The sequence below is a fragment of the Fringilla coelebs genome (assembly GCF_963513975.1).
Source record: "Fringilla coelebs genome assembly, chromosome: 33".
In the NCBI taxonomy this organism is placed as follows: Eukaryota; Metazoa; Chordata; class Aves; order Passeriformes; family Fringillidae; genus Fringilla; species Fringilla coelebs.
Genome location: NC_140059.1, coordinates 1,026,978 through 1,052,038, shown reverse-complemented (window position 1 = coordinate 1,052,038; position 25,061 = coordinate 1,026,978). Strand labels below are relative to the sequence as shown.

Here is a 25,061-nt window from a genome sequence, read left to right as displayed (position 1 = left end):
GAAACCCCAAATCCCCCCTGGGCCACCCCAAATCCCTCAGGAGACCCCAAAGGAACCCCAAAGTGTCCCAGAAACCCCAAATCCCCCCTGGGCCACCCCAAATCCCTCAGGAGACCCCAAATCCACCCAGGGTACCCCAAATGCCTCCTGGACACCCCAAATGCCTCCCTGAACACCCCAAACCCACCTGGGGACACCCCAAACCTACTAAGGGACCCCAACCCCCCATGGAGACCCCAAACTCCCTCCCAGTCCCTCCCAGTGCCTCCCATTCCCCTCCCAATCCCCCCCAGTCCCTCCCAGCCCTTCCCAGTCCCTCTCAATCCCCCTCCCACTCTCTTCCAGCCCCTCCCCATCCCTGTCCCAGTCCCTCCCAGTTCCCCCCAGTGCTCCCAGTCCCTCTCAATCCCCCTCCCAGCCCCTCCTCATCCCCCCCAGTCCCCCCCCCAGTCTCCCCCAATGCTCCCAGTCCCTCTCAATCCCCCTCCCAGCCTCTCCCAGTGCCCCCCAGTTCCTCCCAGTCCCTCTCAGCCCTTCCCAGTCCTTCTCAATCCCCTTCCCATCCCCTCCCATCCCCCCCATCCCCCCCCAGTACCCCCCAGTGCTCCCAGCCACTCTCAATCTCCCTCCCAGTCTCTCCCAGCCCCTCCCAGTCCCCCCCCAGTGCTCCCAGTGCTCCCAGTCCCTCTCAATCCCTCTCCCAGCCCCTCCCCATCCCTATCCCAGCCCCCCCCAGTGCTCCCAGTGCTCCCAGCCTCTCCCAATCCCCCCCAGTCCCCCCCAGTGCTCCCAGTCCCTCTCAATCCCCCCGCCCCAGTGCTCCCAGTGCTCCCAGTCCCTCTCAATCCCTCTTCCAGCCCCTCCCCATCCCTGTCCCAGTCCCCCCCAGTCCCCCCGAGTGCTCCCAGTGATCCCAGTCTCTCTCAATCCCCCTCCCAGTCCCCCCCAGTGCTCCCAGTCCCTCTCAATCCCCCTCCCAGTCCCTCCCATCCCCCTGCCCCGTCCCTCCCAGCGCTCCCAGTCTCTCCCAATCCCTATCCCAGCCCCTCCCAGTCCCCCCCAGTGCTCCCAGTCCCTCTCAATCCCCCTCCCAGCCCCTCCCCATCCCTGTCCCAGTCCCCCCCAGTGCTCCCAGTCCCTCTCAATCCCCCTCCCAGCCCCTCCCCATCCCCGTCCCGGTCCCCCCCAGTGCTCCCAGTGCTCCCAGTGCTCCCAGTCCCTCTCAATCCCCCTCCCAGCCCCTCCCCATCCCTGTCCCAGTCCCCCCCAGTGCTCCCAGTGCTCCCAGTGCTCCCAGTCTCACCGCTGTCGGACAGGTCCCGCAGGGAGCTGCTCAGCGCGCTCCGTTTCAGCCCCTCGGCGCCGAACGCCTCCTCCAGGGAGCTGCGGCTGAGCCCGTTCAGCGCCTCGCGGGGGGGCCCCGCGCCCCGCGGCCCCGCCACGCCCTTCTGCTTCTCCAGCTCGGCTGGGGGGGCGGGACCACCGGTGACCCCCCCCAGTCTGACCAGTAACCCCCAGTGACCCCCCAGTCTGACCAGTACCCCCGCGCCCCGCGGCCCCGCCACGCCCTTCTGCTTCTCCAGCTCGGCTGGGGGGGCGGGACCACCGGTGACCCCCAGTGAACCCCCCCAGTCTGACCAGTGACCCCCAGTGACCGCCCCAGTCTGACCAGTGACCCCCCAGTGACCCCGCGCCCCGCGGCCCCGCCACGCCCTTCTGCTTCTCCAGCTCGGCTGGGGGGGCGGGACCACCGGTGACCACCAGTGACCCCCCCCAGTCTGACCAGTAACCCCCAGTAACCCCCCCAGTCTGACCAGTGACCCCGCGCCCCGCGGCCCCGCCACGCCCTTCTGCTTCTCCAGCTCGGCTGGGGGGGGGCCGGGATCACCAGTGACCCCCGGGACCACCGGGACCACCAGTGACTCCAGTGACCCCCCCAGTCTGACCAGTGACCCCCCCCAGTCTGACCAGTGACCCCGCACCCCGCGGCCCCGCCACGCCCTTCTGCTTCTCCAGCTCGGCTGGGGGGGGCAGGACCACCGGTGACCCCCAGTGACCCCCCCCAGTCTGACCAGTGACCCCCCCAGTCTGACCAGTAACCCCCAGTGACCCCCAGTGACCCTCCAGTGACCCCCGCGGCCCCGCCACGCCCTTCTGCTTCTCCAGCTCCGCTGGGGGGGCGGGACCACCAGTGACCACCAGTGACCCCCCCCAGTCTGACCAGTAACCCCCAGTGACCCCCAGTGACTCCTCCCAGTCTGACCAGTGACCCCGCAGTCAGACCAGTGACCACCAGTGACCCCCCCAGTGACCACCAGTGACCCCCCCAGCACTCCCAGTGCCCCTCCCAGTGCCCCTCCCAGTGCCCCCAGCACTCCCAGTGTCCCTCCCAGTGCTCCCAGCACTCCCAGTGTCCCTCCCAGTGCTCCCAGCACTCCCAGTGTCCCTCCCAGTGCCCCCAGTGCCCCTCCCACTGCCCCCAGTGCCCCCAGTGCCCCTCCCAGTGCCCCCAGTGTCCCTCCCAGTGCCCCCAGTGTCCCTCTCAGTGCTCCCAGTGCCCATTTTGATGCTCCCAGCACTCCCAGTGTTCCTCCCAGTGCTCCCAGTGTCCCTCCCAGTGCCCCCAGTGCCCCCAGTGCCCTTCCCAGCGCCCCTCCCAGTGCCCCCAGTGCCCCTCCCAGCACTCCCAGTGCCCCTCCCAGTGCTCCCAGTGCCCCCAGTGCCCCTCCCAGTGCCCCCAGCACCTCTCCCAGTGCCCCCAGTGTCCCTCCCAGTGCCCCCAGTGCCCCCAGTGCCCCTCCCAGTGCTCCCAGTGTCCCCAGTGTCCCTCCCAGCACTCCCAGTGCCCCTCCCAGTGCCCCCAGTGCCCCTCCCAGTGCCCCCAGTGTCCCTCCCAGCGCTCCCAGAGCCCATTTTGATGCTCCCAGCACTCCCAGTGTCCCTCCCAGTGCCCCCAGTGTCCCTCCCAGTGCTCCCAGTGCCCCCAGTGTCCCTCCCAGTGCTCCCAGTGCCCCCAGTGCTCACCCTCCACCCGGTACTTCTCCATCTCCTGCACCTCGGCCACGGACTCGCGGAGGTCGCTGGCGAAGCGCAGCCGGTCCTGGGGGCTCGGGGCGTTGAACACGATCAGCACCTTGCGCTCGCCGCCCGGCGCCGCCGACAGCAGCTTGATCCCAAACTGGTAATCTGGGGGGGCAGGGGGTCAGGGACAGCCCCATGGGGACAGGGACACCCCCACGGGGACAGGGACACCCCCACGGGGTCAGGGACACCCCCATGGGGTCAGGGATAGCCCCATGGGGACAGGGACACCGCCACGGGGACAGGGACACCCCCACGGGGACAGGGACACCCAGCTTGATCCCAAACTGGTAATCTGGGGGGGCAGGGGGTCAGGGACACCCCCACGGGGACAGGGACACCCCCAGGGGGACAAGGACACCCCCATGGGGACAGGGACAACCTCACGGGGACAGGGACACCCCCATGGGGACAGGGACACCCCCATGGGGACAGGGACACCCCCAAAGGGACAGGGACACCCTCACGGGGACACTCCCACAGGGACACCCTCACGGGGACAGGGACACCCCCACGGGGACACCCCCAAAGGGACACCCCCAAAGGGACACCCCCACGGGGACAGGGACACCCCCACGGGGACAGGGACACCCCCACGGGGTCAGGGACACCCCTCAAAGGGACAGGGACACCCCCACGGGGTCAGGGACACCCAGCTTGATCCCAAACTGGTAATCTGGGGGGGCACGGGGTCAGGGACACCCCCAAAGGGACAGGGACACCCCCATGGGGTGAGGGACACCCAGCTTGATCCCAAACTGGGAATCTGGGGGGGCACGGGGTCAGGGACACCCCCATGGGGACAGGGACACCCCCATGGGGACAGGGACACCCAGCTTGATCCCAAACTGGTAATCTGGGGGGGCAGGGGGTCAGGGACACCCCCATGGGGACAGGGACACCCCCACGGGGACAGGGACACCCCCACGGGGACAGGAACACCCAGCTTGATCCCAAACTGGTAATCTGGGGGGGCAGGGGGTCAGGGACACCCCCACGGGGACAGGGACACCCCCACGGGGACAGGGACACCCAGCTTGATCCCAAACTGGGAATCTGGGGGGGCAGGGGGTCAGAGACACCCCCATGGGAACAGGGACACCCCCACGGGGACAGGGACACCCCCACGGGGACAGGGACACCCCCACGGGGACAGGGACACCCAGCTTGATCCCAAACTGGGAATCTGGGGGGGCAGGGGGTCAGGGACACCCCCACGGGGTCAGGGACACCCCCACGGGGACAGGGACACCCCCAAAGGGACAACCCCAAAGGGACACCCCAATGGGGACAGGGACACCCAGCTTGATCCCAAACTGGGAATCTGGGGGGGCACGGGGTCAGGGACACCCCCACGGGGTCAGGGACACCCCCACGGGGACAGGGACACCCCCAAAGGGACAGGGACACCCCCATGGGGACAGGGGCACCCAGCTTGATCCCAAACTGGTAATCTGGGGGGGCAGGGGGTCAGGGACACCCCCACGGGGACAGGGACACCCCCAAAGGGACAGGGACACCCCCAAAGGGACAGGGACACCCAGCTTGATCCCAAACTGGTAATCTGGGGGGGCAGGGGGTCAGGGACACCCCCATGGGGACAGGGACACCCCCATGGGGTGAGGGACACCCCCACGGGGTCAGGGACACCCCCATGGGGACAGGGACACCCCCATGGGGACAGGGACACCCAGCTTGATCCCAAACTGGTAATCTGGGGGGGCAGGGGGTCAGGGACACCCCCAAAGGGACAACCCCAAAGGGACAGGGACACCCCCACGGGGTCAGGGACACCCCCATGGGGACAGGGACACCCTCAAAGGGACAGGGACACCCCCATGGGGACAGGGACACCCCCACGGGGTCAGGGACACCCCCACGGGGACAGGGACACCCTCAAAGGGACAGGGACACCCCCATGGGGTCAGGGACACCCCCATGGGGTCAGGGACACCCCCACGGGGACAGGGACACCCCTAAAGGGACAGGGACACCCCCAGGGGGACAGGGACACCCTCATGGGGACAGGGACAGGGTCCCATGTGGTGCTGTGGGGTCCCACAGGGCGTTGTAGGATTTTTTGGGGTGCTGTGGGGTCCCACAGGGTGCTGTGGGGTCCCATGTGGCCTTGTAGGATTTTTAGGGGTGCCGTGGGGTCCCATGGTGGTTGTAGGATTTTTTGGGGCACCGTGGGGTCCCACAGGGCATTGTAGGACTTTTTGGGGTGCTGTGGGGTCCCATGGGCCTTGTAGGATATTTTTGGGGTTCTTTGGGGTCCCCCCTGGGTCTCACAGGCGTTCTGGAAGAGCTGCATGTGCATCTCCACCAGCGGGAAGCTCTGCCGGAAGCTGTAGGTCACCAGGATCTTCTTCTTCTGGAAGATCTTCGTCACCTGCCGACACCACGGGGTCACCAGGGACAAATCCGGTGGGACCCCACCCCAAAACCCCCTGAGACCCCCCAGGATCCTCCAGGGACCCCCCACTCACCACCAGCAGGTCGTTGAAGAGGAAAACCTCGCGCTGGTGCAGCCCCAGGCGCTGGGGCCGGTTGGGGTCGGGCACCTCGTAGAGTTGGCAGCAGCAGACCAGGCGCCGGTGGGGCAGGGACAGCACCTGGGGACAGATGTGGGGTCACACCTGGGGGGGGACATGGGCCACCCAGAGCCACCCAGAGTCACCCCGGGGTGGGGGTGGGGACCTCGGAGCTTCACCGGGGTCACACGGAGCATGGCGGCGTTGGTTCGTCACAAATGTCACACGTGGGTCAGTTTGAGGGTCACCCACAGGTCACCCCAAATGTCACACGTGGGTCAGTTTGAGGGTCACCCACAGGTCACCCCAAATGTCCCATTGAGTGTCCCCACAGGTCACTCCAAATGTCCCACGTGGGTCACTTTGAGGGTCACCCACAGGTCACCCCAAATGTCCCATTGAGTGTCCCCACAGGTCACTCCAAATGTCCCACGTGGGTCACTTTGAGGGTCACCCACAGGTCACCCCAAATGTCACACGTGGGTCAGTTTGAGGGTCACCCACAGGTCACCCCAAATGTCACATGTGGGTCAGTTTGAGGGTCACCCACAGGTCACCCCAAATGTCCCATTGAGTGTCCCCACAGGTCACTCCAAATGTCCCACGTGGGTCAGTTTGAGGGTCACCCACAGGTCACCCCAAATGTCCCATTGAGTGTCCCCACAGGTCACTCCAAATGTCCCACGTGGGTCACTTTGAGGGTCACCCACAGGTCACCCCAAATGTCACACGTGGGTCAGTTTGAGGGTCACCCACAGGTCACCCCAAATGTCCCATTGAGTGTCCCCCACAGGTCACCCCAAATGTCCCACGTGGGTCACTTCAAGGGTCACCCCAAATGTGCCACGTGGGTCCCATACAATGTCCCCCATGGGTCACCTGGATCATCCCCCATGGGTCACCTGGAATGTGTCCCTTGGGCCACCTGGAAGCTGCCCCATGTGTCACCTAGAACCTGCCCCAATGGGGCCACCTAGAACCTGTCCCATGGGCCACCTAGAACATTCCACATGGGTCACCTAGAACCTGCCCCATGAAGCCACCTAGAACCTGTCCCATAGAGCCACCTAGAACATTCCACATGGGTCACCTAGAACCTGCCCCATGGGGCCACCTAGAACCTGTCCCATGGGCCACCTAGAACCTGCCCCATGGAGCCACCTAGAACATTCCACATGGGTCACCTGGAACATCCCACCCCATGGGTCACCTAGAACCTGTCCCACGGGCCACCTAGAACATTCCACATGGGTCACCTAGAACCTGTCCCACGGGCCACCTAGAACATTCCACATGGGTCACCTAGAACCTGTCCCATGGGCCACCTAGAACATTCCACATGGGTCACCTAGAACCTGCCCCACAGGCCCACCTGCACCGTCCTTCCCACAGGATCTCCTGGAATGTCTCCCAAGGGTGGCCTAGAACATCCTCCCCACCTGGAATGTCCCCTTTGGGTGGCCTAGAACCTGTCCCACGGGGTCACCTGGGACTCCCCCCGTGGGTCACCTGGCCCCGCCCCCCGTGGGTCACCTGGCCCCGCCCCCCCGAGCAGACCCACCGGTTTCTTGCCGACGATCATGCGCTCCACAGCCTGCACCTGGGACACGTGGTCGTCGTTGGTGCGCAGCTCGCGGCTCTGGATGCGCTGGTAGATGCCCACCAGCATGTCCCGGGGGATGTCCTCGCCATTGTCCACCCCTGCGTGACACCCGGCCCGCTCTAGAACCGCTCCAGAACCCGCTGGCGCCGCTCTAGAACCCGCAGCCCCAGAACTCGCTGCTGACGGGTGACAACCCGATGACATCTGGGACAACCCAATGACATCTCCAGAACCTGTGACACCCAGACCCCTTCTAGAAGCCCCAAGACCCAGCTCTGGAACCCACAGCACCACTCTAGAACCTGCAACACCTGACCCGATCTAGAACCCACAACCCCCAGCTCCACCCTCAAACCTGTAACCCCTGTCCCAGAACCTACAACTCCCAGGACATCTCTAGAGCGTCTGACACCCGGCCCTGCTCTGGAACCCAGGACGCCCAGCCCCGCTGTGGAACCCAGGACACCCAGCCCCGCTCTAGAACCCAGTACGCCCAGCTTTGATCTAGAACCCAGGACACCCAGCCCTGCTCTGGAACTCAGGACATGCAGCCCTGCTCTGGAACCGAGGATGCCCAGCCCTGATCTGGAACCCAGGACACCCAGCCCCGCTCTGGAACCCAGCCCTGCTCTAGAACCCAGGACACCCAGCCCCACTCTAAAACCCAGGAGCCCCAGCCCTGCTCTAGACCCCAGGACACCCAGCCCTGCCCTAGAACCCAGCCCTGCTCTAGAACCCAGGACACCCAGCCCCGCTCTGGAACCCAGGACACCCGGCCCTGCTCTAGAACCCAGGACACCCAGCCCTGCTCTAGAGCCCAGGACACTCGGCCCTGCTCTAGAACCCAGGACACCCAGCCCCGCTCTGGAACCCAGCCTTGCTCTAGAACCCAGGACACCCAGCCCTGCTCTGGAACCCAGGACACCCAGCCCTGCTCTAGACCCCAGGACACCCAGCCCTGCTCTGGAACCCAGCCCTGCTCTAGAGCCCAGGACACCCAGCCCTGCTCCAGAACCCAGCCCTCCTCTGGAACCCAGGACACCCAGTCCTGCTCTGGAACCCAGGACACCCAGCCCTGCTCTGGAACCCAGGACACCCAGCCCTGCTCTGGAACCCAGGACACCCAGCCCTGCTCTAGAACCCAGCCCTGCTCTGGAACCCAGGACACCCAGCCCCGCTCTAGAACCCAGCCCCGCTCTAGAACCCGTGTCCCCTCCCGGGGAGGTGTCAGGGGCCTCACCTCGCAGGTTCTTGATGAAGTCCTCGAGCTTCATCTTGCGCTCGGCCTTGACGCTGGGGCTGTACATGTCGGTGTTGAGGAGGATGATGGCGAAGGCCAGGATGAAGATGGTGTCCGGGTTGCGGAACTGGCGCAGCAGGGCCGCGTTACACACGCAGTAGCGCTGGCTGCGGGGCGGACAACCCCCACGGCCCATGGGGTCACGGTGCCCCACGGCCGGCCCCACGGTCGCCCCAGAGTGTGGGGCAGCACCCCGATGGCTGTAGGGTCACCTAGAACAGCCCCTGACCCCACAGGTGCCACCACCCCCTTGTGTCCCCTCTGGGTCACCTAGAACGGCCCCATGTCCCACAGGTGCCACCACCCCCTTGTGTCCCCTCTCAGCCCATAGGGTCACCTAGAACAGCCCCTGGCCCCACAGATGCCACCACCCCCTTGTGTCCCCTCTCAGCCCATAGGGTCACCTAGAACAGCCCCTGACCCCACAGATGCCACCATCCCCATGTGTCCCCTCTCAGCCCATAGGGTCACCTAGAACGATCCCTGGCCCCACAGGTGCCACCATCCCCTTGTGTCCCCTCTCAGCCCATAGGGTCACCTAGAACGTCACCCTGTGGTCCAGGGGCCATCCCCCGGTGTCCTGACAGTCTGTAGGGTCACCTAGAATGGCCCCATGTCCCACAGGTGCCACCACTCCCTTGTGTCCCCCCTCAATCGATAGAGTCACCTAGAACAGCCCCTGGCCCCACAGGTGTCACCATTCCCTTTGTCCCCTCTCAGCCATAAGGTCACCTAGAACCCCATGGTCCCACAGGTGCCACCACCCCCTTGTGTCCCCCCTCAATCGACAGAGTCACCTAGAACAGCCCCTGACCCCACAGGTGCCACCACCCCTTTGTGTCCCCTCTCAGCCCATAGGGTCACCTAGATCCCGATGGCCCCACAGGTGCCACCACCCCCTTGTGTCCCCTCTCAGCCCATAGGGTCACCTAGATCCCGATGGCCCCACAGGTGCCACCACCCCCTTGTGTCCCCCTCAATACATAGGGTCACCTAGAACGTCACCCTGTGGTCCAGGGGCCATCCCCTGGTGTCCTGCCAGTCTGTAGGGTCACCTAGAACAGCCCCTGACCCCACAGGTGCCACCACCCCCTTGTGTCCCCTCTCAGCCCATAGGGTCACCTAGAATGGCCCTTGGTCCCACAGGTGCCACCATTCCCTTTGTGTCCCCTCTCAGCCCATAGGGTCACCTAGAACAGCCCTGGTCCCACAGGTGCCACCACCCCCTTGTGTCCCCTCTCAGCCCATAGGGTCACCTAGAACAGCCCCTGACCCCACAGGTGCCACCACCCCTTTGTGTCCTCTCTCAGCCATAGGGTCACCTAGAACACCACGGCCCCACAGGTGCCACCACCCTCTTTGTCCCCTCTCAGCCATAGGGTAACCTAGAACCCCATGGCCCCACAGGTGCCACCACCCCCTTGTGTCCCCTCTGGGTCACCTAGAACAGCCCCTGACCCCACAGGTGCCACCACCCCCTTGTGTCCCCTCTCAGCCATAGGGTCACCTAGAACAGCCCCTGACCCCACAGGTGCCACCACGCTGTCCCTTCTCAGCCCATAGGGTCACCTAGAACCCCATGGCCCCACAGGTGCCACCACCCCTTTGTGTCCCCTCTCAGCCCATGGGGTCACCTAGAATGGTCCCTGGCCCCACAGGTGCCACCACCCCCTTGTGTCCCCTCTCAGCCCATGGGGTCACCTAGAATGGTCCCTGGCCCCACAGTTGCCACCACCCCCTTGTGTCCCCTCTCAGCGCATAGGGTCACCTAGAACCCGATGGCCCCACAGGTGCCACCACCCCCTTGTGTCCCCTCTCAGCCATAGGGTCACCTAGAACACCATGGCCCCACAGGTGCCACCACCCTCTTTGTCCCCTCTCAGCCCATAGGGTCACCTAGAACAGTCCCATGTCCCACAGGTGCCACCACCCCCTTGTGTCCCCTCTCAATCCATAGAATGACCTAGAACGTCACCCCGTGGTGACCACTGTGCGCTGCTGGTGGCAGGGGCAATGCCATGGGGACATGGGGACACGGGGACATGCGGACAAGGGGACGTGGGGACACGGGGACGTGGGGACAGGGACCCACCCCTCACCTGAAGGCCTCGATCAAGCGCTCGACCTTCTGCGCCTCCCCCTGCACCCGGATGTGCGACTGGAACTTCCGCAGGGCCTCGTCCAGCTCCATCCCGGAGAAATCCATCTCGTCCACCACGCAGCTGCCGGGACCCCACAGCAGGGGATGGCTCTGGGGGCCACCCCCGGCCCCAGCGTGTCCCCATGTCCCCAGAGTGTCCCCCATGTCCCCAACGTGTCCCCCCAATCCCCAGCATGTCCCCCATGTCCCCAGCGTGTCCCCCTATCCCCTCTGTGTCCCCCATGTCCCCAGCGTGTCCCTCCCCCATGTCCCCAGCGTGTCCCCCCATCCCCAGCATGTCCCCCATGTCCCCAGTGTGTCCCCCCAGCCCCAGCGTGTCCCCCCCTCCCCTGAGTGTCCCCCCCATCCCCGCGTGTCCCACCATCCCCAGCGTGTCCCACATGTCCCCAGAGTGTCCCCCCATCCCCTGCGTGTCCCCCATGTCCCCAGCGTGTCCCCCATCCCCTGAGTGTCCCCCCATCCCCAGCGTGTCCCCCCATCCCCTCTGTGTCCCCCCTGTCCCCAGCATGTCCCCCATGTCCCCAGCATGTCCCCCCATCCCCAGCGTGTCCCCCCAGCCCTGGAACATCCCCCCAGCCCAGCGTGTCCCCCCCTCCCCAGCGTGTCCCCCATGTCCCCAGCATGTCCCCCATGTCCCCTGCGTGTCCCCTATGTCCCCAGCGTGTCCCCCCATCCCCTCTGTGTCCCCCCTGTCCCCAGAGTGTCCCCCCATCCCCAGTGTGTCCCCCATGTCCCCAGCATGTCCCCCCATCCCCAGAGTGTCCCCCCATCCCCAGCGTGTCCCCCATGTCCTCAGCATGTCCCCCCAATCCCCAGCGTGTCCCCCCATCCCCAGCGTGTCCCCCCATCCCCTCTGTGTCCCCCCATGTCCCCAGCGTGTCCCCCCATCCCCAGCGTGTCCCCCCATCCCCTCTGTGTCCCCCCATGTCCCCAGCGTGTCCCCCATCCCCTGAGTGTCCCCCCATCCTCTGTGTGTCCCCCCATCCCCAGCGTGTCCCCCCATCCCCTCTGTGTCCCCCCTGTCCCCAGCATGTCCCCCATGTCCCCAGCATGTCCCCCCATCCCCAGTGTGTCCCCCCCTCCCCAGCGTGTCCCCCATGTCCTCAGCATGTCCCCCCAATCCCCAGCATGTCTCCCATGTCCCCAGTGTGTCCCCCCATCCCCTGCGTGTCCCCCCATCCCCAGTGTGTCCCCCCATCCCCAGCATGTCCCCCCATCCCCAGCATGTCCCCCATGTCCTCAGCATGTCCCCCCATCCCCTCTGTGTCCCCCCTGTCCCCAGCATGTCCCCCCATCCCCTGTGTGTCCCCCCATCCCCTCTGTGTCCCCCCATCCCCGGCATGTCCCCCCATCCCCTCTGTGTCCCCCCTGTCCCCAGCATGTCCCCCCATCCCCTCTGTGTCCCCCCTGTCCCCAGCATGTCCCCCCATCCCCTCTGTGTCCCCCCATCCCTTCTGTGTCCCCCCTGTCCCCAGCATGTCCCCCCATCCCCTCTGTGTCCCCCCTGTCCCCAGCATGTCCCCCCATCCCCTCTGTGTCCCCCCATCCCTTCTGTGTCCCCCATGTCCCCAGCATGTCCCCCCATCCCCGGCGTGTCCCCCCTACTCGAGGACGTCGCGGTTGAACTGCTTCTGGCGGTTGCCCAGGAACTCTCCGATCATCTGCCGGCTCAGGCCCTTCCGCTCCAGGATGAAGTGGGCCACGCCCACGGGGGTGTCGGACAGGAACCCCCTCTCGATCAGGTACTGGATCCCCTTCTCCGGCTTCCTGCGGGCGTGGCCGGGCGGTCAGACATGGCGGGCAGCCGTGGTGGGCAGCCATATTGGTCAATCATGGTGGGCAGCCATGGTGGTCAGCCATGTTGGTCAGTCATGTTGGTCAGCCATGTTGGTCAGCCATGGCAGTCAGACATGGCGGGCAGCCGTGGTGGTCAGCCATGGTGGACAATCATGGTGGTCAGCCATGGTGGTCAGCCATGTTGGTCAGTCATGTTGGTCAGCCATGTTGGTCAGCCATGGCAGTCAGCCATGGCGGTCAGCCGTGGTGGGCAGTCATGGTGGTCAAACATGGTGGTCAGTCATGGTGGTCAGCCATGGTGGTCAGTCATGGTGGTCGAACATGGTGGTCAGTCATGGTGGTCAATCATGGTGGTCGGTCATGGTGGTCAATCATGGTGGACAATCATGGAGGTCAGTCATGGTGGTCAAACATGGTGGTCAAACATGGTGGTCAATCATGATGGACAATCATGGTGGTCAGTCATGGTGGTCAGTCATGGCGGTCAATCATGGCGGTCAGTCATGGAGGTCAGTCATGGTGGTCAGCCATGTTGGTCAGTCATGGTGGGCAGTCATGGTGGTCAGCCATGGTGGTCAATCATGGCGGTCAGACATGGTGGTCAGACATGGTGGTCAGCCATGTTGGTCAATCATGGTGGACAATCATGGAGGTCAATCATGGTGGTCAATCATGGTGGTCACCCATGGTGGTCACCCATGTTAGTCAGCCATGGTGGTCACTCTGGCTGTAGAGTGACCTAGAACGTCACCTGCACCCGGCTCTAGGGCCATCTGGTCACCTATGGGGTCACCTCAGGTGACATCTGCTTCTCTAAAGAGTCACCTGGAACGCTGTCACGTCTTGAGCATTGGGTGACCTGGAACGTCACTGTAGGGCTACCTAGAACCTCACAGTATGGCTGCCTAGAACAGCACTGTAGATTTGCTTAGAATATCAGCATTGGGTCACCTAGAACATCCCCCACAGGGTGACCTTGACCTTCACTGTAGGGTGACCTAGAACACCATGGTAGGGTGACCTTGACCTTCACTGTAGGGTGACCTTGACTTTCACTGTAGGGTGACCTAGAACATCACTGTAGGGTGACCTAGAACACCATGGTAGGGTGACCTGGAACATCACTGTAGGGTGACCTTGACCTTCACTGTAGGACGACCTAGAACATCACTGTAGGATGACCTTGACCTTCACTGTAGGACCTAGAACATCCCTCCACAGGGTTACCGTGACTTTCACTGTAGGGTGATCTAGAACATCACTGTAGGGTGACCTTGACCTTCACTGTAGGATTACCTTGACCTTCACTGTAGAGTGACCTAGAACACCACGGTAGGGTGACCTAGAACACTGCTGTAGGGTGACCTAGAACATCCCTGCAGGGTTCTACAGAGCCACCTCAAACATCACCTTGTCCTTTCTACAGGGCCACCAACGTCCCCCCTTGTCCTCGCTATAGGGTCACCTAGAACATCACCATAGGGTCACCTAGAACATCCCCTGCCCTCGCTATAGGGTCACCTAGAACATCCCCCTGGCCTCACTATAGGGTCACCTAGAACATCCCCCTGGCCTCGTTATAGGGTCACCTAGAACACCACCCTGGAACTTGCTATAGGCTCACCTAGAACACCCCATGGCCTCACCATAGGCTCATCTAGAACATTCCCCTGGCCTCACCATAGGCTCATCTAGAACATCCCCCTGCCCTCGCTATAGGCTCACCTAGAACATCACCCTGCCCTCGCTATAGGCTCACCTAGAACACCACCCTGCCCTCGCTATAGGCTCACCTAGAACATCACCCTGCCCTTGCTATAGGCTCACCTAGAACACCCCCTGGCTTCACCATAGGCTCATCTAGAACATTCCCCTGGCCTCACTATAGGCTCACCTAGAACATCCCCCTCCCCTCACCATGACACCACCACCAACCCCACCCCAGCCTCCCCCTGGTGACCACGACAACACCGCGTAGCCCCACTGCCAGACCCCCAACCCCCCCCAGACCCCCCTAGAACCCTCTAGAACGCCCCCAACCCCTCACTTGTTGAAGAGGTTGAGGCCGATGCGGTACTGCCGCCGCTGCACCACGTCGTTGTTGAGCGCCGGCGAGTCCCAGCTCTGCCGCGGCTCCCGCTGGTACGTGGCCTTGCCGGGGGCTCCGGCGGCGCCGGGGGGCTGCGGGGGCGCGGTGGGCGGCGGGGGTGGCGGCGGGGGGGGCCGGCGCAGGCTGTCGCGGGACGAGGAGCCCGAGGAGCAGTTGAGGGTCTCGTTGGAGTTGGAGCTGCTGCCCAGGCTCTCGTTGTCGCCCTCGGAGCCCTCCTCGGCGGCGGGCGGGGGCGGGGGGCCGGGGGGCGGCGGTGGGGGTCCCTCGGGGTGGAAGCAGCGGTGGGGGGGTCCGGAGCGGGGTAAGGTGCCCCCCCCGGTGCCCTCGGGCTCGTAGGGGCCCCCCCGGTTGATGGAGCCGCGGTCCGAGCGGTCGCTCAGGTCGGCCGAGCTGTCGCTCGGGGGCTCCACCGTCAGCAGCGGGGGGTGTCCCCCCCCGGCCCCCCGCCCCCGGCACTCCAGGCACGGGGGGCCCCGCCGGGGGGGCTCCTCGGGGCCCCCCCAGCGCTCGGCGGGGCCGGGGGGGTTGGCGGGGGGCGGCGGGGGCGGCGGCGGGGCGGGCGGCGGCGGCGGACCCCCGGTGTCCGGGGGGGGTTCGGGGCTGGGGGGTCTCTCCGGGGAGCGGGGGGAGCCGGGGAGCCCCTCGTCCAGGTACAGGGTGACGTCACTGGCGGAGGTGGCGGCGCTGTCCCCCGCGGGGGGGTCCGGGGCGCCGGAGGGGACCCCGCGACCCCCCCCCAGCGCTTCATCGATGGAGGCGGCCAAGGACTTCACCTGTAGGGACAGGACCCCCTCGTGAGCCCCCCTCGGCCTCCGGACCCCCCGTATTGGCCCCCGTGACCCCATAACCTCCAGGACTCCCATCACCCCATAACTCCAATAACCCCCATGACTCCCTGACCCCATAACCCTCAGGACCCCCATGACCCCCCTGACCCCCATAACCCCCCTGACCCCATAACCCCCAGGACCCTCATAACCCCCATGACCCCCCTGACCCCTATAACCCCCATGACCCCATAACCCCCATGACCCCAATAACCCCAATAACCCCCATGACCCCCCTGACCCCCAGGACCCCATAATCCCATGACCCCCATGACCCCATAACCCTCATGACCCCATGACCCCCAGAATCCCCATGACCCCCCTGACCCCCATAACCCCCATGACCCCCCTGACCCCATAGCCCCCATGACCCTCTGACCCCCATGACCCTCCTGACCCCTATAACCCCCATAACCCCAATAACCCCCCTGACCCCCAGGACCCCCCATGACCCCCCTGACCCCATAACCCCCCTGACCCCATAAGCCCCAGGACCCCCACTAACCCCCCTGACCCCATAACCCCCCTGACCCCCACAACCCCCATAACCCCCCTGACCCCCACCTGCTGCGCAAACGCCTCCTCCAGGTCGGCACCTCCTGGCCCGAAATCGGCCGAAGCCGAGAGCTGCCGGGGGGGGCTTCCCGCGCCCCCCACCCCGGAGCCCCCCCCTACCGCCACCCCTTCTCCGGGACCCCCGCCCCCATCCAAACCGGCCCGGCAGGACCCCCCGTAACGGGGGGCGCGGCGCGGTCCCCCCAGGACTCCCTCGTCCAGCGAGGCCGGTTTGCCCTGGAAGTAGGGCGGGGGCGGCGGGGGCGGCCCGGGCGCGGGGGCCGGGGGTCCCCGGTCGTACTCCTCGAAGGAGAACTGGAGGCGCAGCCCCGGCAGCGCCAGGCGCCGAGCGCGGCCGCCCTCGCTGCGCAGCCGCTCGAATTTCTGCGCCATTCGGTAGCGGCGGAAGGCGGCCTGGATGGTGCGCGCCGCACGGCGGGAGCGGAAATAGCCGCCGTACTTGCGCTCCAGCATCTCCACCTGCGGGGACACCGGACGGGCGTGGGGACGTGGGGACGGCAGTGGGGACATGGGGACAGCCGTGGGGACACGGGGATATGGGGATATGGGGACAGCCGTGGGGACAGCCGTGGGGATGGCCGTGGGGACATGGGGACATGGGGACAGCCGTGGGGACATGGGTGGGGACAGTTGTGGGGACATGGGGACAGTCGTGGGGACATGGGGACAGCCGTGGGGACAGCCGTGGGGCCATGGGGACAGCTGTGGGGACATGGGGACAGCCGTGGGGACAGCCGTGGGGACAGCCGTGGGGCCATGGGGACAGCAATGGGGACAGCCATGGGGACATGGGGACAGCTGTGGGGACATGGGTGGGGACATGGGGACAGCAATGGGGACATGGGTGGGGACATGGGGACAGCAATGGGGACAGCCATGGGGACATGGGGATATGGGTGGGATGTGGGGACATGGGGACATGGGGATATGGGTGGGATGTGGGGACATGGGGACGTGGGGACAGCCATGGGGACATGGGTGGGATGTGGGGACACAGGGGCGGATGAGGATGGGGACAGCCGTGGGGACAGCCATGGGGACAGCAGGAGACAGGGAGGGGACAGGGGGATAGGGACAGGGACAAGGGGACAGGGATAGGGACAGGGACATGGGGAAAGGGACAGGGACAGGGAGGGGACAGGGACAGTGGCATGGGGACAGGGACCATTGTGTGGGGACAGGGACAGGGACATGGGGACAGGGACAGTGCCATGGGGACAGGGACCATGGCACGGGTCCGGTGACCCCCACACAGGCTGGGGACTGTCACACGTGGGCTGTGACCGTCACACAGCCAGGACCCACCCCGGGCGTGTCCTCAGGGGTGTCCCCAGGGGTGTCCCCAGGTGTGTCCCCTGGGGTGTCCCCAAGTGTCCCCAGGTGTCCTCAGGGGTGTCCCCAGGTGTCCCCGGGTGTGTCCCCCACTGTCCCCAGGTGTGTCCCCATCTGTCCCCAGGTGTGTCCCCAGCTGTCCCCTGGTGTGTCCCCCGCTGTCCCCATCTGTCCCCAGCTGTCCCCAGGTGTGTCCCCCGCTGTCCCCAGCTGTCCCCAGGTGTGTCCCCAGGTGTGTCCCCAGGTGTCCCCAGGTGTGTCCCCAGCTGTCCTCAGCTATCCCCAGGTGTGTCCCCAGGTGTGTCCCCAGGGGTGTCTCTAGGTGTCCCCAGGTGTGTCCCCAGGGGTGTCCCCAGGGGTGTCCCCAGGTGTGTCCCCAGGGGTGTCCCCAGGTGTGTCCCCATCTGTCCCCAGCTGTCCCCAGCTGTCCCCCACCATCCCCAGGTGTGTCCCCATCTGTCCCCCGCTGTTCCCCGTTGTCCCCAGGTGTGTCCCCAGGTGTCCCCAGCTATCCCCAGCTGTCCCCAGGTGTGTCCCCAGCTGTCCCCTGGTGTGTCCCCCGCTGTCCCCATCTGTCCCCAGCTGTCCCCAGGTGTGTCCCCAGGGGTATCCCCAGGGGTATCCCCAGGGGTGTCCCGAGGTGTCCCCAGGTGTGCCCCATCTGTCCCCCGCTGTGTCCCCAGGGGTGTCCCCAGCTGTCCCCAGCTGTCCCAGGTGTGTCCCCCGCTGTCCCTCACTGTCCCCAGGTGTGTCCCCAGGTGTGTCCCTATGGGTGTCTCTAGGTGTCCCCAGGTGTGTCCCCATCTGTCCCCATCCGTCCCCCGCCGTCCCCAGGTGTGTCCCCATCTGTCCCCATCTGTCCCCCGCTGTGTCCCCCGCTGTCCCCCGCTGTCCCCATCCGTCCCCCGCCGTCCCCAGGTACCTTCTTGTCCTGCAGGTCGGTGGAGAGCTCGTAGCTGTCGCTCAGAGCCTTCGGCCTCTTGCTCTCCTCCTCCTCCTCCTGCTTGCGCAGGGCCACGCTGGCGGGCTGGGGGGGCAGCCGGGGCCAGCCCACGCCCGGGGATCCCCCCCCGGGGCCGCCGCCGCCGCCCCCCGGGCCTTGGGGCGCTGGTTGGGGGAGGCCCCGGTACGGGGGGGGTCTCCCGGGGCTCTCGGGAACCGGACCCCCCCCCCTCGCTGCCCGGGGCTTCGCCGTCCACGCTGCGGGGACACCGAGTCAGACAAGCTGAAAACACCAAAAAACGGCCAAAAAACAGCCCAAAACACACCAAAATATCCCCAAAACACACCAAAACACACCAAAAATACCCCCACGCTGCGGGGACACCGAGTCAGACAAGCCGAAAACACCAAAAAACGGCCAAAAACACCCCAAAAAAAACCCGAAACACACCAAAAACACCCCAAAACCACCCTAAAATACCCCGAAATACCCCCAAAACACCCCAAAACCACACCAAAAATACCCCCACGCTGCGGGGACACCGAGTCAGACAACCCCAAAACACCAAAAAACAGCCAAAAACAGCCCAAAAACACCCCGAAATATCCCAAAGCACCCCAAAAACACCCCTAAACACCCCAAAAACACCCCAAAAACACCCCAAAAACACCCCAAAAACACCCCAAAACCACCCCAAAAACACCCCAAAATACCCCCACGCTGCGGGGACACCGAGTCAGACAACCCCAAAACACCAAAAAACAGCCCAAAAACACCCCAAAACACACCAAAATATCCCAAAGCACCTCAAAAATACCCAAAACCACCCCAAAATACCCCAAAAACACCCCAAAAACACCCCAAAACACCCCAAAACACCCCAAAATACCCCCAAAATATCCCAAAATACCCCAAAAAACCCCAAATAACACCCAAAAACCACCCCAAAAACACCCAAAGAACACCCCAAAACCACCCCAAAATACCTCAAAAACACCCAAAACACCCCAAAAAACACCCAAAAACCATCCCAAAACCATCCCAAAACACCCCAAAACACCCCAAAATCACCCCAAAAACCCCAAAACTGTCCCAGGACACCCCAAATCCCTCCCTGGGACCCCCCCGGGACCCCTCAAAGAGTCTGGAGGCACCGAGGTGGGGACCGGGGGGACACGGGGACAGACGGACAGACAGACAGACATGGGGGCATGGGGACAGACAGTCAAACATGGGGACATGGGGACAGACAGACAGACATGGGGACATGGGGACACGGGGACAGACAGACAGACATGGGGGACATGGGGACATGGGGACAGACAGACAGACATGGGGACACGGGGACAGACAGACACAGGGACACGGGGACAGACAGACAGACATGGGGGCATGGGGACAGATAGACACAGGGACACAGGGACAGACAGACATGGGGACGTGGGGACAGATAGACACAGGGACACAGGGACAGACAGACAGACATGGGGACGTGGGGACAGATAGACACAGGGACACAGGGACAGACAGACATGGGGGCATGGGGACACGGGGACAGACAGACAGACATGGGGACGTGGGGACAGATAGACACAGGGACACAGGGACAGACAGACATGGGGGCATGGGGACACGGGGACAGACAGACAGACATGGGGACGTGGGGACAGATAGACACAGGGACACAGGGACAGACAGACATGGGGGCATGGGGACACGGGGACAGACAGACAGACATGGGGACGTGGGGACAGATAGACACAGGGACACGGGGACAGACAGACAGACATGAGGACACGGGGACTGACAGACAGACAGACATGGGGGCATGGGGACAGACAGACACAGGCAATGGGTTCAGACAGACACAGGGAACAGGGACAGACAGACAGACATGTGGATGTGGGACATGGCAACATGGGGACAGACAGACACAGGGACATGGGACACAGGGACATGGGGACAGACAGACAGACACTTGGATGTGGGACACAGGGACATGGGGACAGAGACACATGGACATGGCGACATGGGGACAGACAGACACAAGGACATGGGGACATGGGGACAGACAGACATATGGACATGGGACACAGGGACATGGGGACAGACAGACACAGGGACATGGGACACAGGGACATGGGGACAGACAGACATGGAGACATGGGGTCTTGGGGACAGACAGACACAGGGACATGGGACACCGGGACAAGAGGACAGACAGACACAGGGACATGGGGACATGGGGACAGACACACAGACACGGAGACAGACAGACAGATGGACGTGGGGACAGACAGACGTATGGACATGGGACACAGGGACAAGAGGACACAGACATGGGGACACACAGATGTGGGACACACGGACATGGGACACGGGGACAGACAGACACATGGACATGGGACTCAGGGACAAGGGGACACACGGACACACGGACATGGGGACATCCGGACATGGGGACATCGGCCATATGGACAGGGGACACACGGACACATGGACGTGGGGACACACAGACATGGGGACACACGGACATGGGGACATCCGGACATGGGGACATCGGCCATATGGACAGGGGACACACTGACACACGGACACACGGACATGGGGACATCAGCCGTATGGACATTGGGACAGACGGACACACTGACAAATGGACCTGGGGACAGACGGACATGGGGACCACGGACATTTGACATGGGCCCTGTGGACATGGGGACACAGGGACAGACGGACCTGGGGACAGACGGACATGGGGATACACAGACATGGGGACAGACGGACGTGGGGACATCGGCCATTTGGACATGGGGACACACAGACAGACGGACGTGGGGACAGACGGACACATGGACATGGGGACAGACGGACATGGGGACATTGACCATTTGGACATGGGACAGATGGAGACGGACATGGGGACAGACGGACACGGGGACAGATGGACATGGGGACAGACGGACATGGTGACACACAGACATGGGGACAGATGGACATGGGGACATTGGCCATTTGGACATGGGGACAGACGGACATGGGGACAGACAGACATGGGGACATTGGCCATTTGGACATGGGGACAGACGGACATGGGGACAGACAGACATGGGGACATTGGCCATTTGGACATGGGGACAGACGGACATGGGGACAGACAGACGTGGGGACATTGGCCATTTGGACATGGGGACAGACGGACACACGGACATGGGGACAGACGGACATGGGGACAGACGGACACGGGGACGTCGGCCATGTGGACACGGGGACGCACCGAGACAGACAGACAGACAGACAGACAGACACGAGGACGCGCGGCCGCGCCACAGGGACGTACGTGCACGCACGGCCACGGCGGAGGGGGCGGGGGGGGGGGGGGGGGGACACGCACGGACGGACGGACAGACGGACGGACAGACGCGTCCCCTCCCCCCTCCCCAAGCCCCGCGGGGACCCAGCGCCGGAATTGGGGGAGGGGAAGGAGGGAGGGGAGGGGGCGGAGCAAAGCGGGGGAGGGGAGGGGGAGGGGAGGGAACCCCGAAACTCCGGAGGGGGGTCCCGGGCAGGGGGGGGGGGAGGGGAAGGGGGAAGGTTGGGGGGTCCCGGGGGGATCCCGGGGGGATCCCGGGGGGTCTCGGGGGGTCTCGGGGGGATCCCTGGGGGGGTCCCGGGGGAATCCCGGGGGGGTCCCGGGGTGGTCTCGGGGGGGTCCCGGGGGAATCCCGGGAGGTCTCGGGGGGTCTTGGGGGGGTCTCAAATGGTCCCGGGGGGGTCTCGAGGGGTCTCGGGGAATCCCGGGGGGTCCCGGGAGGTCTCGGGGGGTCTCGGGGGTCCCGGGTGGGTCCCGGGGGGATCCCGGGGGGTCTCGGAGGGTCTTGGGAAGGTTCCAGGGGGGGTCTTGGATGGGTCCCCGGGGGTCCCCGGGGATCCCGGGGGGTCTCGGGTGGGTCTCGGTGGGTCCTGGGGGTCCTGGGGGGTCTCGTGGGGGGTCTCGGGGGGATCCCTGGGGGGGTCCCGGGAGGTCTCGGGGGGTCTCGGATGGTCCCGGGTGGGTCCCGGGTGGGTCCCGGGTGAATCCCGGGGGGTCTCGGGGGGTCTCGGATGGTGCAGGGGGGTCTCGGGGGGTCCCGGGGGATCTCGGATGGGTTTCGGGGGCTCCCGGGGGGTCTCGGTGGGTCCCGGTGGGTCCCGGCAGGTCTCGGGTGGATCCAGGGGGTCTCAGATGGACCCGGGGGTCTCGGGGGGGTCCCGGGGGTCTCGGATGGTTCCGGGTGAATCCCGGGGGGTCTCGGGGGGTCCCGGTAGATCCCGGGTGGATCCCGGGGGTCCCAGGGGGCGTCCCCGACTCACCCGTGCAGCAGCCGCTGCCGGAGCGGCCCCCGCCGCCGCTCGGCCGTGCACTGCAGGCACCACATTTTGGGGAGGGGGGAGCGGGGGGGAAAGACCCCCCCCAAAAAAAATTGGGGTGGGGGGGGGGGGAGGGGGGGAGGAGACCCCCGGGAGTGGGGGGAGGGGTCGCGGGTGGGGGTGGGGGAGCCCCCGGCGCCTCCGCAGCGGAACCAGGGCCCGACCGGGCGGGGCGGGGGGGGGGAGGGGGTGAGGGGGGGAGGGGGGAGGAGCCGAGGAGAGACCCCCCCCCTCCCCCCCTTCCCCTCCCCTCCCCCCACCCCCCCCCCTCATCGCTCTGCGCGTGCCCGGACGCCGAGACCACCCTGGATTGGGGGGGGGGGGAAATTGGGGGAGGGTCCTGGGGGGGGGGGGGAGGACGCCTGGGTCCCTCTGATATGGAATGGGGGGAGGGGTCGTGTGTGTCCCCCCTCCCCCCCAAAAATAAATGAACCCCCAGATTGGGGGGGGGGGGGAAGATGAGGGGGCGCCCCCCCTAAATTGGGGATCCCCCTCCCGGCATCAATTGGGGGGTCCCCGATGGGGGGCGGCGCCCCCGGATTCCCCCCCCCAAGCCGGGGGTCCCCAAGGGGAGGGGGTTGGGGGGGGGGGGGAGGTGTCCCCGTCCCGCTGCGCATGCGCAGAGCGCCCCCCCCCCCCCGGCGGATGGCGGTTGCCATGGCGACGCGGCGGGCGGGGGGCGGCGGTTGCCATGGAAACGCGGCGGGGATGCGGGAGGGGGGATCCCCGGGGGGGAGGGGCTCGGCCGCTGGGTCCCCACCCCAGGCCACGCCCCCACTCCCCCCTCCGGCACCGCCCCCTCCCCAAAATAGCGCGAGGAGGCGCCATGATGGAGGCGTTGCCATGGCAACCGCCCCCAAACTGCGGCCGGGGGAGGAGCGGGCGGCGCCTATAGGGGCCCTATAGGGACCTGGGGACCCCTATAGAGCCCTGGGGACCCCTATAGAGCCCTGGGGACACCTATAGAGCCCTGGGGATGGTACAGCCCCTATAGGGGTCTATATGGGCCCCTATATGGCCCTGGGGTCTGTATGGTCCCTATAGGGGTCTATATGGGCCCCTATACGTATAGCCCCTATAGGGGTCTATATGGGCCCCTATATGAGCCTGGGGATGGTACAGCCCCTATAGGGGTCTATATGTGCCCCTATATGGCCCTGGGGATGTGCATGGCTTCTATATGGATCTATATGGGCCCCTATATGGCCCTGGGTTCTGTACAGCCCCTATAGGGGTCTATATGGGCCCTATAGGGCCTTGCGGTGTGTATGGGCCCCTATAGGGATCTATATGGACCCTATAGAACCCAGGAATGTGCATGGCCTCTACAGGGATCTATATGGACCCCTATAGAACCCTGGGGTCTGTACAGCCCCTATAGGGGTCTATAGGGGCCCCTATATGTCCCTGGGTCCCTATAGGGGCCCCTGTGGGTCCCTCTGGCCCCTATAGGGATCTATACCGGCCCCCATAGGGATCTATATGGCCCCTATAGGGATCTATATGGCCCCCATAGGGATCTATGTGGCTCCCATAGGGATCTATAGGGGCCCCCCATAGGGATCTATAGGGCCCCCACAGGGATCTATATGGCTCCCATAGGGATCTATAGAGCCCCTATAGGGATCTATAGGGCCCCCATAGGGATCTATACGTCCCCCATAGGGATCTATACGGCTCCCATAGGGATCTATAGGGCTCCCATAGGGATCTATATGGAACCTATAGGGATCTATACAGCCCCCACAGGGATCTATAGGGCCCCCATAGGTGGCGGGGGTGCGGGGGGGGAGGGGCGGCTCTTACCTGCGGGCGGGGGGAGGTTGGAGCAGCCAAAGCACCTGAGGGTGGCACCTGGAGGGGGACAGGGACACACGGGGGGGACGGACAGACGGACAGAAGGACAGACGGACAGATGGACATGGGACACAAGGGGGGACGGACAGACAGACGGACAGATGGACATGGGACACACGGGGGGACGGACAGACAGACGTACAGGGGACAGACAGATGGACGGGGGACAGACAGACGGACACGGGGACAGACAGACAGGGGACAGACAGATGGACATGGGGACAGGGGACAGACAGGGGACAGACAGATGGACACGGGGACACACGGGGGGGACAGACAGACAGATGGACAGGGGACACACGGGGGGACAGACAGACGGACAGACAGACGGACAGGGGACCGACAGATGGACACAGGGACAGGGGGACAGACAGAGGGACAGATAGATTGACAGGGGACAGACAGGGGGACAGACAGATGGACAGGGGGACAGACAGACGGACAGGGGACAGACGGATGGACACAGGGGACAATGGGCAGAAGGACACAGGGATGGACGGGGGGGGACAAACAGGGGACAGACAGACGGACAG

The 25,061-nt window shown here is 65.1% G+C and overlaps 1 protein-coding gene across 1 annotated transcript in view; it reads right to left on the bottom strand.

The window, feature by feature from the left end:
• Positions 1-24,637, bottom strand: part of IQSEC2 (IQ motif and Sec7 domain ArfGEF 2) — a gene marked incomplete at both ends in the record, with an annotated part of 25,101 nt that extends 464 nt beyond the window's left edge. Inside the window, 12 exons of the mRNA XM_084224023.1 lie at positions 1,304-1,465; positions 3,025-3,186; positions 5,374-5,473; positions 5,571-5,696; positions 7,177-7,316; positions 8,459-8,625; positions 10,618-10,740; positions 12,285-12,446; positions 14,524-15,359; positions 15,978-16,448; positions 18,244-18,521; positions 24,478-24,637. Of these exons, the coding sequence (XP_084080149.1) occupies positions 1,304-1,465; positions 3,025-3,186; positions 5,374-5,473; positions 5,571-5,696; positions 7,177-7,316; positions 8,459-8,625; positions 10,618-10,740; positions 12,285-12,446; positions 14,524-15,359; positions 15,978-16,448; positions 18,244-18,521; positions 24,478-24,637 (2,887 nt within the window). The remainder of the gene's footprint in view (positions 1-1,303; positions 1,466-3,024; positions 3,187-5,373; positions 5,474-5,570; positions 5,697-7,176; positions 7,317-8,458; positions 8,626-10,617; positions 10,741-12,284; positions 12,447-14,523; positions 15,360-15,977; positions 16,449-18,243; positions 18,522-24,477) is intronic.
• Positions 24,638-25,061: the final 424 nt, after the last annotated feature.